At 36.8% G+C, this 14,509-nt stretch overlaps 1 protein-coding gene across 4 annotated transcripts in view; it reads right to left on the reverse strand.

The window, feature by feature from the left end:
* The window catches only part of SLIT2 (slit homolog 2 (Drosophila)), a 540,750-nt gene that overhangs the window by 142,413 nt on the left and 383,828 nt on the right, over positions 1 to 14,509 (reverse strand). For all 4 annotated transcript variants that reach the window (XM_006874347.1, XM_006874345.1, XM_006874346.1 and 1 more), the window contains 2 exons: positions 4,873 to 4,944; positions 3,886 to 3,957 (listed from right to left, as the gene is read on the reverse strand). In XM_006874347.1, coding sequence (XP_006874409.1) covers positions 3,886 to 3,957; positions 4,873 to 4,944 — 144 coding nt within the window. The remainder of the gene's footprint in view (positions 1 to 3,885; positions 3,958 to 4,872; positions 4,945 to 14,509) is intronic.

The raw sequence follows: 14,509 nt of genomic DNA on the forward strand, positions 1-14,509 counted from the left end.
TAGTTGGGAGTCCTGGTGTGGCGCTGTGGGTTAATGCACTGGACTGCAAAGTTGGTTTGAACTGCAAGGTAATTTACCAGCTGCTCCTTGGAAACCCTATACAGGGTCGCTATGGGTCGGAACAGATTACAGATTATGGTGGTGGTGGGTACTTGCTGTATGTATGTCAGTGAGTGGATTCCTACTCATAGTGCTCCAAATAGGGTTTCCAAGGTTGTAAATCTTCATGGGAGCAGAAAGTCTCATCTTTCTCCCTTACGTGAGTTTATTTTTCAAAATTTGGAAAACATGCAGGAACAAAGAAAATTTAAGATCATTTATAACTGGATCTCCCTTTCATAGAAATAAGAACTATCAAGGTGGTCTTGATTTTCCATATACACTTGTCCATGCACACCTACAGTTCATATGGAATAAGAGAAAACAGTACATGAAAAAGCGGAGCAATCAGAGTAGACCCTAGCTTTCAATAAGCGGCTTGGGCTTTCTCATATAAGGCTAGTATTTGCATCGTAAACATATAATGTGTATGCTTGAGAAATAGAAGGTCTGTGAAGATGGTGATCATGATACGAATTCAAGAACATTTTTGAAATGTATGTTCCATAAAGAACATATAAACAGGAATGAATCTTTATTGTATCATGGTACCACCCTCTGATCAACAACAAAATGCAAGCTGAGAGGCCAGGACCAAGACTGTTACGGACTGAATTGCATCCCACCAAAATATGTGTCGTAAATCGTAAACCCCTACATTTGTGAATATAATCCCATTTGTGAATAGAACTTTTTTTTTAGGTTAATGATGCTGCATCAGTGAAGCAACAATAATATTTAAAAATCAAAACAGTAAATTAGTCACTGAAAACTCTATGAATAGCAGAGAAACACTGTCAGATACAGGACGGGAAAATGAGCCCCTCAGGTAGGAAGGCACTCAGAATGCGACTGGGAAAAAAATGCCTCCTCAAAGTATTTCTATAAAATTTATCTTAGTATATCCATTTTCAGGACTTTAATTTAATCATCAGAAATGCACAAAATATGCTATGTAAAAGAACAATCATTATATAAATGATACAATTAAAAGCCAAATGCAAATAAAATGTTCAAAATAAAGGATGCTTAAATATATAATGTTGACCCATGGAAATCTGCCTTGAGGGCTATTTAGTGACATGAAAGTGTTCATAATATAATATTAATTTAAAAAAAACAAACAGAAAAATACAAAGTGACTTTATTTTATGATTCGATTTTTGTTTTGAAACATATGTACATACACACAGAGATTAAAGTGAAAAGTATCAATGACAGGTGATTTAATTTTTTTCCTTTTTAAAATATACTTTCTACACTGTACATATATTCTTTTGGAAGTCAGAACCATTAAAAAAAAGAAACAGTTAGTGGATGCAACGATCTTTAAAGAAAAAATTTGAAATAAGATTCTAAGTAATTAATATACTTGACAGTAGTAAATGGTTTCCTAAGACAGCTGGGGTGGAGTTGCTTCCTCCAAGTAGAGTCCACAAAGGAGAAAAGAAACAATACAAAGAAAATGGGTAAGAAAGGAAAATTCATTTCACTTTTAAGATGTCAAAGAAGAGAACTGCATCACAAAACCTATAGAAGATTCTTGAGTGAATGAATACAATGTAAGCGGACATTCCATATGTATGTTGTTGCTGTGAAGTGCTATCAAGTCATAGCAACACTGTAGAGAATTTCCAAGGAACAGCTGGTGGATTTACAGAATCGCATCAGGACTCCCTTTGTATAGATTTTGTTAAAATAAATTGTCATAGATTATAGATCTTTTTCAAATGCAAGTCAATTAAGCATCAAATATTTTTTTTTAAATCAAGGAACCTTGTTAAAGTTAAGGTGAAAAAGGAGTTAAAAAGGGGTACAGCAAGAATAAACATATATTTAAGGTGAATACTAAGAAAATCGAGGGCATTAAGAGATACAAGTGAAAACCTCCAAAAGACTAATAAACTGAGAATACGATGGCAGGAATTCAGGATGCTCAACTCATACTACTCAGTTAAGGAATTCATCAATAGATATTCGGTTCTAATTATGGATCAGGAAAACTGTGCTTGGTTCCCAATGAAGATGAAACCAAGAGTTATTACAATATTTTCCCATGTGCCAGACATGGATGGAACCGAGACAAACATGGTGTGCCTTCCAAGAGCAACACAAAAGAGAAAATTGGAATATTTCAGGAGTTTTATTTGAGTCCAAGATTAAGAAAGGTACAAGGATGTATATAAGTTCTAGTGGAACCAGACAAGAATCACGTGATGATTCTTAGTAAATTATTATTTGGTTTGTTTGCTTCAAAGGTTTACTCAAAAATCAAAGATGGCAGACTAGCTTGGAGAAGTGTCGTTTATACTGTGACACTATTTCTCCCCAGTATATCATTCTGTGTTCTTTAAAACCATGTTAAAAAGAATTGTATGTGTACTGTGTGTACAACAATATGATTAAATACAAGTCATTTAGTATCCCCAAAGCTCTATATCTATGTTGAGCCACTATGCTATTATACTATGATACTTTTTGTTTTGTTAATATGATGGGAAGCTTCCAGACCTTGTGGTTCAAACTGACTTTGTGGTCCAGTGCTTATCCTACAGCGCCACACTAGGAGTCCAGTTGCTATATACTACTATGATATTTTTTATTTTGGTAATATGAATGGATGCTTACAACTGGTAAATGGAAAACATTTCACAGAAAATGGTAAGGATACTGAATGTGTGGAATTCTTAAGTATTATAATTATTAATAAATATTACAGAAATTATATTGCTGCCATATTGAGAATACTCGTATAAATACCACTGTTTGTAATGAAATCTCCAAGGATAAAATGATTCACTAGATCTGTGTGTTCTGTATGATATTTTGTTAAAGACAATGCAGTCCCTCAATAGAAGAGAGCTGTGAACATTTAGCAAAGTCAGTCTACTTTTCTGAATGGTTTCTAACAATTTAAAGTAAATTATTCAGTAAATCTGGAGTCCTGTGAGGTGCTGTGGGTTAATGGACTGGACTGCAAAGTCATTTGAACAGCACGGTCATTGTTTCAGCTTCACCAGCCGCTCCTTGGAAACTTGGAAATTATGGGTTGGAAGCCACTGATGACACTTAACAGCAACAACAAATTGTTTAAAACACAAAGAAACAAAAAAACTGCAAGAAAAGAGAGTCTCCCTGTTGCTATCTAAACAGACAAAAGGGCTGCATTTGCTCAGAAGGCAGAAAGAGATAGGGAAGAAAGAAGAAAGGAAACAGCTACAAACACAGGGAGGAAATAGGAAGAGTGCTGTTTCATTGCTGGTATTGCAATCAACGTCACGAATCAAAATGTGTATAAAATTGTTGACCAGAAAACCAATTTGCTGTGTAAAACTTTCATCCAAGTCACAACCAAAAATTTAAAGGTAAAACCAAGTTTGATTTTAGTGGCAGGCGCTCCATGAAACCAATGGAATTCATTAGCAGTTCCTCTTATTCATGGAGTCCTGGTGTGGCACTGCAGGTTAATGTTGTTGTTGTTGTTGTTAAGTGCCGTCAAGTCGGTTCCGACTCATAGCGACCCTGTACAGGGTTTCCGAGGTTAATGTGCTGGGCTGCAAAGTCATTTTGAACATCCAAGGCTGGTGGTTCAAGCTCACCAGTCACTCCTAAGAAACCCTACACAGGGTCGCTATGAGTCGGAACTGACTCCACAGCATTTAACAACATTATCCATAATTCATAACAAACCTTTAGGAGTAATTTTTTTCTGAAACAACAATTTAAAAGTACAGTGAGGCATTTGTTGTGGCATGGTGTGGAACTGGTGAATTCGTCAATACTTACAGTGAATTCAGTGAGCGTAGTCCTCCAAAAGCATCTGGTGCCAGTTCTGAGATCTGATTATTGCTCAGATCGCTAAGATTAGAAATAGGCTTAGGTTAAATTACACTGAACACCAGCAAGATTTACTGCAAGAGAAAGCTTTCCATTGCTTTCCTGTGCTTGTTTTGCAGATACAAAACAGGTATAACATTTGCAACATTAAGTGTCTTATGCTTTTCCCTAGACTATTACTAAAACTTTCAACTGTGATTTTTAAAAATAAATCATGTACATCATCTATCAGCTATATATATCCAGAATCATATAAATACACTCAACAACAGAAACAGCAGAGAACTTTAAAAAATGACATCGTTTACCAATCTGTCTGGGCGGGGCTAATGAAAGGAGATGGGAATAGGTCTCTTGTTGGTACAATAGTGAATAATTGTTATCAGGACTGATTGCGAGGGTTGGAAATGTAAAGGTGAATGTTTTGTAGCAAAAGGAGGGGAGTGATTGACTATGCAGTCTAGGAGCAGAGGTCCCTGGGACCATCAAGGGAGAAAAGAGGAGTGTGAGACCCTACCCAGAGAAGCAGAAATGATGATGTGGAGAGATGGAGCAGCTGGGGACTTTAGACCCAGAGAGGGAGAGGGACTGTGTGCTGATGAACGAGGGGCAGGCTTGTAGGGTATATACCCTTTGTTTGGTTGATGATACATGGAGGGGATTGTAATCATGGCAATGAAACGATATACAATAGGATGACTGTGAAGCTAATGTTCTTCCATGTAAACTCTCACATAATTCATAATAAAACATTAAAAAAATGACATAGTTTAGTTATTATCACGAAAAACTAATATAGAAGTAACCAACAGAAAGTCACATCACATACTTAAGTTGTCAAGTTCTTAACTAGTCCTACTAAGATGGGTCTCTGGGTATAATCATGACATGCATAATTTTTCAAATTACATATATTCCAGAATATTCTTCACTCACATTCTTCTGAGTTTTTTATATGGTGAGAACGCTCCAGGAGGGATGACCTTGATTGAGTTCTGCTCCAGTCGTCTGCAAGGAAGAAATTCAATTTGTCAATGGAAAAAGTGAGCTCTCTTAAAATGCTTAATTCAAACCCAGGTTCAGGATGAGAAGCAAAGCAGATGATCATCATGCATATATTTTCTTTCTTCCTCAAAAAAACGACTACCACAATTCATTGTACTAGCCCTGAAGTGTTGAGCGAGACTGGAAATTTGGAAGTATTGCTTAGGGAAAAACAAACCCATTGAAAGCTACATTTCTTCTGCAGAGCTGCTGGCGGGTTTGAACCACTGACCTTTCAGTTAGCAGAAAACTCTTAAAGATCCATTAAATAAGCCTGGATTTTGTATAAAACAGAAAACACTAAAAAATATCTCTAAGGAACGAAGCTGGCTTTGTATTTTCATACTTTAACTGTACGTAAGACAAGTGCTTAGTAACATTTGAATGTTGTAGCTGTTAAGTGCTGTTGAGTTGGGTCTGACTTATATGACCCTATCCATATAGGGTTTCCGAGAAGCAGCTGGTGGATTTGAAGAGTGGTCCAAGGTCCGAACTCCATGTTGACTCTGTAGCACCACACCAGGAACCCACACTGAAAAGATGTATGAATAACATGTTGTATATATAACTATTAACTTTTCTCCAAGAGAAATTACTTTTGAATATTAAATATTATAAATCCTTTCCATTTTTCTCTTTGTTATTGTTGTTGTTCAGTGCTGTCGAGTCAGTACAGATTCATAGCGAGCCGGTATACGGTGTCCAAGGAATGACTGGGGGATTTTAATCTCCAACATTATAATTAGCAGTTCAGTGCTTACCCTACAGTGATGTGATCTTCACAACATTAATTTTGAAGCTCCCTAAAAGGAAAATCTTAAATTTTACATCCATATGTTTTGTAGGTACTTTCAGTAAATATACTGATGCACTCTTGATTCAATATGTGATGATTTCACTTACAAATCACTGCTGCCAAGTGCATTCAAATACAACGACAGTGTTCTTATGATGTATTAAGGCCTTAGCCTGAAACTTATAGACACTTTATGGAGCTGATGTTATGAGGAGAAAGGGTTTACCCATCTACGGTTTAAAGCAGGAGCTCTGGTCAAATGGCAGTTAGTACAAGCCTCAGATGATAACCAAAAGTTTGGCAGCTTGAAACTAGCAGTCACTCTATGGAAGGCTGCTTCCATAAAGATTCATAGCCTTGGACTCCATATGGGGCAGTGCTACTCTCTTATATATGGTCACTAAGAGTTGGAACTGGTTGATAGCGTAGCTTTAGATGTTTTGGTTTTAGTTATTGCAGACAAACAGATGTAAGTTCCATTAAGTCTTGTGTAAGTATTTTAACCATCCAAAAATGTAACCTTTCAGCTTTATTTCTACTCAGAAAAACATCCCTATAAGCAGTTTCCAGCCCATTCCCTCTTCTCTTTCGCTCTGTATTGTAGAGAGTTGATGTCTGTGAATCACATATCCCAGGCTGATGTGCCATCTTGCTGTGGTGAGTTTAAGCCAATGAGACACACCATCCCCTTCAAGGGTTGGAGGTGAGGACAAGCCTGGCTACTTCCACCTCTCCCTCACTTTGGGTTTGTACCCAGTGCAGACCGCTTCTTCCTAATTTCAGCTTTTGCTGAGACAAGCTCCTGGACTTTGAGTAACACCTCCTACTCCTTTGGGCTTTTTAATCCTGGGGGTGGAAGCAGCTTTCTAATCTCCATGTCATCATTCTAGTAATTATTTTTACCGCATATTGAATCATTCCCTATATTAAATCCCTCTACTACAGAGGCCATGGAAGTATAGTGGTCACACATTGAGCTGGTAGCAGCAAGGTCAGCAGTCTGAGTCCACTAGGTGCCCACTGAAGGACAATGAGGCTTTCTGCTCCTGTGAAGACTTACACCTTGGAAACTCTATATAGGGTTGCTGTGAGTCAAAACTGACTTTATGTGGCACACAACTACCACAACCACTAAAATAACCAGTATGAGCTGTATTTTTCTACCTAGAGATTATATATATGTAAGGGGGCTTCATAAAGTTCATGCAAAACTCCAATGTCTTTTAATTCCATTTTCTACAAGATGTTTGAATGCCCCGTGTGTGTGTATGGGTATATTATATACACATATATGGTTTCTATGGGCCAGAAAAGTCTCAGTGGCAGAGCCATTGGTGATTTTGAACCACCAACCTTGCAGTTCAAACCGACGTTGCAGTCTAGCACATTAACCCACTGTGCCACACCAGGACTCTGATAGATACGCATATATAACTCTATATGCATTATATTATATAATGTATTTTACACAATGTGTTATACAAAATATGATACATCACATTACATATATTTCATACATAATATTACATGTATTAAGGTGTCCTAGTAGCATAGCGGGTAATGAGATGGGTTGTTAACTATAAGGCCAGCGGTTCTAATCTATCAACACTATACCGGGTTGCTATGAGTTGGAACCAACTTGATGACACTTAACAACAACAGTTATACAATCTAAGTCTTCAGAAAGGGAGTCTATACGTCAAAGTTCTAAATATAGAAAGGACATTCAAATAATTTCACTGTTACATCATTGGTTAGAATGTTCAAATTCATGGTTTAGAGAAAGTTTTTGTTTTCTCTTTTCCCTTGATTTATTCTTGAATCTTGTAGTTAAATTGTAAGAAGTTTAAAATAGAATAAATCAAACCATATGGAAACAAGCTGTAGACAGAATACTATTGTCTCGTTAGATGACAATCTTCAAATCTTGATCACGGAAATATTTCATGGTGTAAAGATAGAGCTCAAAATTGCATAGCATGAAGACCAGCTAGGGAATCCTGGTCTGGCACTGTAGGATCAGCACTGGACCCAAGGTTGGTGGTTCAAACCCACCAGCAGCTCCTCATAAACCGTATATAGCACATTATGAGTCATCACTGACTTGACAGTACTTCACAACAACAAAATGAGATGTGGCACTGTAGGATAAGGATAAACAAGGACTGCTAATTGTAATATCAGTGGTTCAAATCCACCAGCCACTACTCAGAAACCCTATATACAGTCGCTATGAGTCAGAACCAACTTGATGGCACTTAACAACAAAAATGACCAAAGACCAGAAGAGTTGTGGGATGACATGAAAAACATCATACGGCGAAAGCAAAAAGTCATTAAAGATAGGAAATAAAGAAAAGACCAAAATGGATATAGAAGAGACTCTGAAACTCACTTTCCAGTGTAGAGATTGATAAAGCAAATGGAAGAAAGGAAGATGTCAAAGAGATGAACAGAAAATTTCAAAGGGCAGCTCAAGAAGCCCAAGTAAATGTTATAATGAAATGGCAAAGACTTAGAATTAGAGAACGAAAAACAAAGAACACACTCCATATTTCTAAAGCTGGAAGAGCTATAGAAAAATTCAAGTCTCATTTTGCAGTACTGAAGGATTCCATTGGCAAAATAATGAATAACGCAGAAATTATAAAAAAAAAGAAGATGGAAGGTACACACAGACTCAATGTACCAAAAATAAATGGTCGATATTCAAAACATTCCAAGAGGTAACATATGATCAAGAACTGATGATACTAAAGTAGGAAGAATTGAAAATGCACTGAAGACACTGTCAAAACCAAAGCCCTGGGAATTGATGGAGCACACATTGAAATTCTTCCGCAAACTGATGCAGCACTGGAAACACTCACTTATGGCAAGAAATTTAGAAGACAGCTACCTGGCCAACTGATTGGAAGAGATCCATATTTGTGTCCATTCCAAAGAGAGGTGAGCCAATGGAATGCAGACATCTTCAAACAATATCATTAATATCAACTTGAAATAAAACTGCTTTAATTTAAAAATGGCTGTAACACTACATCAATAGAGACCTGCCAGAAATTCAAGACAGCTTCAGAAAAGGACATGGAACGAGGGATATCATTGCTGACATCACATGGATCTTGGCTGAAAGCAGAGACTACCAGAAAGATGCTTACTTGTGCTTTATTGACTATGCAAAAGCTTTCGATTGTGTGGACCATAACAAACTTTGGATGCTATTGCAAAGAATAGGTATTCCAGAACACTTCATTGTGCTAATGTTCAAAAGAACACAGGTATACTGAAAATCAGGAAAGGTGTGTGCCCTGGTTGTACTCTCTCTCCATACTTATTCATTCAGTCTGTATGCTGAGAAAATAACCCAAGAATGGATATCAGAAGAGACTCTGAAACTCGCTTTCCAGCATAGAGATTGATAAAGCAAATGGAAGAAATGAGGGCGTAAAAAAAAAAAAAAGCAGGATTATACAAAGACTGTGGTATCAGAATAAGAAGAAGACTCGTTAAAACCTGCAATATGCAGATGATGCAACCTTGCTTACTGAAAGTGAAGAGGATTTAAAATATTTACTGATGAAAGTGAAAGAGCACAACCTTCAGTATGGATTGCACCTCAATGTCAAGAAAACAAAAAAACCCTCAAAACACGACCAATAAATCATATCATGATAAATGGAGAAAGGATTGAAGTCAAAAACTTCATTTTGAATCCACTGTCAACACTCATGGAAGCAGCAGTCAAGAAATCATTTTGCATTAGGCAAATCTGCTGCAAATGACTTTTAAAAAATGTTCAAGAGTAATATATCAGTTTTAAGACTAAGCTGTACCTGACACAAGGCAATTTTCAATAGCCTCATATGCATGTGCAAATAGGATAATAAATAAAGAAGACCATAAAAGAATTGATACATTTGAGTTATAGTGTGGGAGGAGAATATTAAAAGTACTATGGACCACCAAAAGAACAAATAAATCTGTGTTGGAAGAAGTACAGCCAGAATGTCCTTTAGAAGCCAGGATGACGAGACTTTGTCTCTCATACTTTGGACATGTTATCAGGAGGGTCCAGTCCCTGGAGAACGACATTGTAATTGGTAAAGTGGAAAGTCAGCAAAAAAGAGGAAGACCCCCCAATGAGAAGTATTGGCACAGCAAAGGGATCAAGTGTGACAGTAATTGTGAGGATGGCACAGGACTGGGCAGAGTTTTGTTCTGTTGTGCACACAGTTACTATGAGAACGAACCTGACAGCACAAGGAGACAACAAAGAAGAGGAAAACCAAAAATACTCTTCAAAGAGATTTCTTTTAAAAGCAATGCAAAACTAGTTCAAATAATTGCTTTCCATAATTTTATTTGAGGTCCATAAAATTAATCTATGGCAAGTGGAAATTCATTGATTCTGCCATCTAAACAGGATTTCTGAAACATACTTTAATATTAAAAGTTACACAATAAGGTGAATTAATGATTAAATAGTATTGGACTTCTATACGCAAATGTAGTACATTACATAAAATACAGGGATGGTCCTATGAAGATTTAGTCTCAGAACCCCTAAGGAAAAGCTGTACTCTGTACTATAGAGGGTCACTATGAGTCAGAATGAAATTGACGACAGTGGCTTATGTATCACTCATTGAAATGTACCATGAATTCATCTTCACATTACAAACCAGTTTACAGCATATACAACAGAAAGCTGAACAACAGCGTATGCAGTGGGTCTTTTATTGTTCTCTACTGTCTCCGTATTTTCAACCACATTCCAGAAAAAAAAAAACACACAAAAAAAACCATTTTTGACATAGACTTGCATTATTTACATGGACTCAGCAGCTAATTGAGTTTTATGGCATTACCACTGAAGTCCATTAAGGCAAAACATAATAGCATCCTTCATCCACAGAAATATAGTATCAAGCAGGAAAATATTCTACCATGGGCAGATGTCAACCAATAAATCTTAAAACATGTCATTTTCTCTTCTGTAGTCTATAGACAAAGTATAGACAAATGGATACGTCTCTAGGATACAGGGTTTTCTTTCTCTTTACAAATTCTTTACAAGAATTTCATAATGTATTTGGCTAGTTAAAAACAAATGCCATTTAAAAGGAGAGCCTACTGCCTCAAAAAAGGGAAACAGTTTTTAAAACCAGTTATAAAAAATGAAAGTACCAAATAATAAGGCAAATAAAATTTATATTTTCTAGCTTTGCTATCCCTCTAATCATCTCCTGTAATAGAATAGAATCTGCCGGATTTTATAGCATGTGAATTTGTATCCATTCTTCCATGAAGAAATCTAATTAAAAACATTCCAGGGTTACAAAAGCAGTTCGTGTAGTGGTTAAGATATATTTGCATGCTTCGGTTAAAAGTCACTATAAATAAGAGCCTTCTTCATGCCAGCCCTTCATAGAAAATTCAATATTTTGTGTTTCAAAGTAAAAATAGATTTAGAAGGTGAATTGAGGAGAAAATCCTATAAACCACTCGCTGCCAGGAAGCCTTTTTCATTTAAAAGTAGCTCATAGCTTATTCTCTACAGAATTTATGTGAACATTTCCAAAATATCTCATCACTTTGTGTATCTATATCTATATCTGTAGCTCTACATAAAGCAATGGTTGTGTCCACTGCTTCCAAACAAGGCAATTTGGCAATTTTAGTTACCAGCTCAATACGGTAAGAAAATGGAGACAGTTTTGTAATCACTCCAACCCAAATAATTCAAATGTATATTTGCCCAACAAAGGATCTCCACCCCCATTTCTCTTGCTCCATTTTGTTCTTGCTGTTGCTAGGTAAACACATCAGTTCCAACTCACAGAAACCTCCTATGTACAACAGAATGACACACTGCCCAGTCCTGCCTCAGCACCAACCTCACAGTCATTGGTATGTTTCAGTCCATTGTCGTAGTCACTGTGTCAATATCTCATTGAGGGTCATCCTCTTGACTATAATGTATGTTGTGTTTCAGGGACTGTCTCTCCTAAAAACACAGCTAAAACATGTCAGACAAAGTCTTCCCAAATTCGTTCTGAGGAGCATTCTTGTTTTATTTCTTCCAAAACAGATTTGTTTCTTTTTTTGGCACTCCATGATATGTCTATTCATTATTTGTAATCAACACCATAATTCAAAGGCATCAATTCTTCTTTACTCTCCTTTATTCAGTGTCCAGATCTTGCACACATACGGGATGACTGGATAGTCCATGCCTAGGGTCAGGCACTGGTATGGCACGGTAGGATAAGCACTGGATTCCTAATCACAAGGTCGACAGTTTAAATCCACCAGCTGAGCCTTGGAAATCTTATATAGGGTCACTGTGAGTCAGAATCGACTGGCGAGCACTTGGTAACATTAAAGGGGTCAGGCACACACCTCAGTCCTCAAGGTGACAGCTTCGTTTTCCAACACCTAAGAGATCTTTTACAGCAGGTTTGCCCCAAATAATATGTCCATTAATTTCTTAGACTGCTTCCATGGGCTATGATTGTGGATACAAGTAAAATGAAATCCACAACAACTCCAATCTTTTATCCATTTATCCTGATGCTGGTTATTGGTCCAGGTATGAGTATATTTATTTTATTTTGAGGTGTAATTCATAGTTAAGTCTGTAGAGTCTTTGATTCAGTAAATGCTTCAAGTGCTCTTTGCTTTCTTATCAAGCATAGTTGGGTATTCCTCCAATCCTGGTGCCACAGTCTTCTTCTTACAGTCCTGCTTCTTTGGTTATTTGCTCAGCATATTAACGGAATACATTTGTACAAAGATACGAATACTTTCCCTGATTTTAAACCATTCTGTATCCCTTTGTTCTTTTCAATGAACTGCTTCTTGTTCTATATACAAGCTCATATTGGCACAGGTAAGTGTTCTGGAGTTCCCAATCTTCTCAATATTATCCAGAATTTGTAATAATCCACACAGTTGAATGTCTCAGCATAGTCAATTGTAAAAAGGTAAATATCGTTCTAGTATTCTTTGCTTTCAGTCATCACTGACACCACCTGTGTCCCAACTGAAATCGAGCTGAAATTCTCTAAGTCCCCTGTTGATATACTGCTGCAACTATTTTTGAATTATCTTCAGTAATAATTTACTTGCATATGATATTAATGCTATTTATGGATTATTTTCTTCATTCCGTTGCATCGCCTTTCTTTGGAATAAGCATGTTTATGGATCTCTTCTTGTCGCTGGCCAAACCTCTATCTTCCAAATTTCTTGGCAGACTTAAGTGCTAACTTCCAGTGTTGCATCTGTTTGCTGAAACGTATCAATAATTGATATTCCATCAATTTCTGGTGCTGACACTTTGCCCATGCCTTCAGAGCAGCTTGTATTTCTTCTTTCAATACCATGAATTCTTGATCCTATGCTACCTACCCCTCCTGAAACCTGTGAATGTTTACCAAATATTTTTACTACCAAGATTGTGTTTTTCTTCTATTTCTTTGATGTTTTCTATGTCTTTCAACCTTTTGCCCATAGGATCCTCCAATATTTTAACTCAATTCTGGAATTTTCTCTTCAGTTCTTTCATCTTGAGAAATGCTGAACTTGTTCTTGTCTCTTGGTTTTATACATGTCATTATAATTGTGTCTGCTGTATAATCGCTGGAAGTTTGAAAGGGTGATAGAAAACAGAAACCTCTGCATAGTCCCAATGCTTTTATAGTCGATGTCTGTAGAACACAGAGATGATATGCACATATAACTTTGAATCCAATGACTATCAATTCTCTGGCGTAGAAATTATTCTACAGTAGTTATCAATATTGTTGTTGTTGTTAGGTGCCATCGAACCGACTCATAGAGACCCCATGCACAGCAGAACGAAACAATGTCCGATCCTGGACCAACCTCACTACCGCTGCCACACTCGAGTCCATCAATGATGCCACCTGGCCAATCCATCTCATTAGGGGTCTTCCTCTTTTTCTCTGACCCTCCACCTTACCCTGCATGACATCCTTTTCCAACGATTGTTTCCTCCGGACAATATGTCTAAAAGTTATCAATGAGTAGACCTTACATCACACTAAGGAACACAGCATATCGTAATTCCAGGCAATTAAAAACTCTGACTAGCTCTGGAGACATTTGTTGCTGCTGTTATTGTGAAGTGTCATTGAGTCAGTTCTGACTCCAAGCAACCCTGTATAGAGTTTCTAAGGAGCAAAAGGGTGGGTTTGAATATCCAACCTTGTGGTTAGCAGTTAAGGGCTTATCCTAACAGAGCCATGACAGAACTCCAAAATATATTAATCAGAATTTATGTACTGAAATGACACTTTCAGCTCACCAGATTTCAATTTGTACTCATTATTCTCAGTATTATAAAAATTAAATAATTTGACCAACTACACAAAATAGCATTCAAAAGCAAAACAGAAATCCCTCCTCTAAAAGAAGCATTTATATTTGTTGCATATGTGAAAACTGAGAGGTTAAAAAAATGTGCAATTTAAGTTTTAAAAATCTGAGATTTAGGATTAAGTAGACTAGCACTTTTTTCTGATCTGCCACTGAGCAGCTCTGTGGAACTTCCAAATATTTACTTTGTTTCTCTTTGTCCCTGCTTCCTTTTTGGAAAGTAAGAGGAGAGTAAAACTATCATAAAGGTTTTGGTTAAAATTATATGAGATGTAAAGAAACTTTAAGTGGTGTTTTTTCCTTGTGCAGCAGTGATGAAAAAAAAAA

Source organism: Chrysochloris asiatica, unplaced genomic scaffold (assembly GCF_000296735.1).
Source record: "Chrysochloris asiatica unplaced genomic scaffold, ChrAsi1.0 scaffold00270, whole genome shotgun sequence".
NCBI classification, from domain to species: Eukaryota; Metazoa; Chordata; class Mammalia; order Afrosoricida; family Chrysochloridae; genus Chrysochloris; species Chrysochloris asiatica.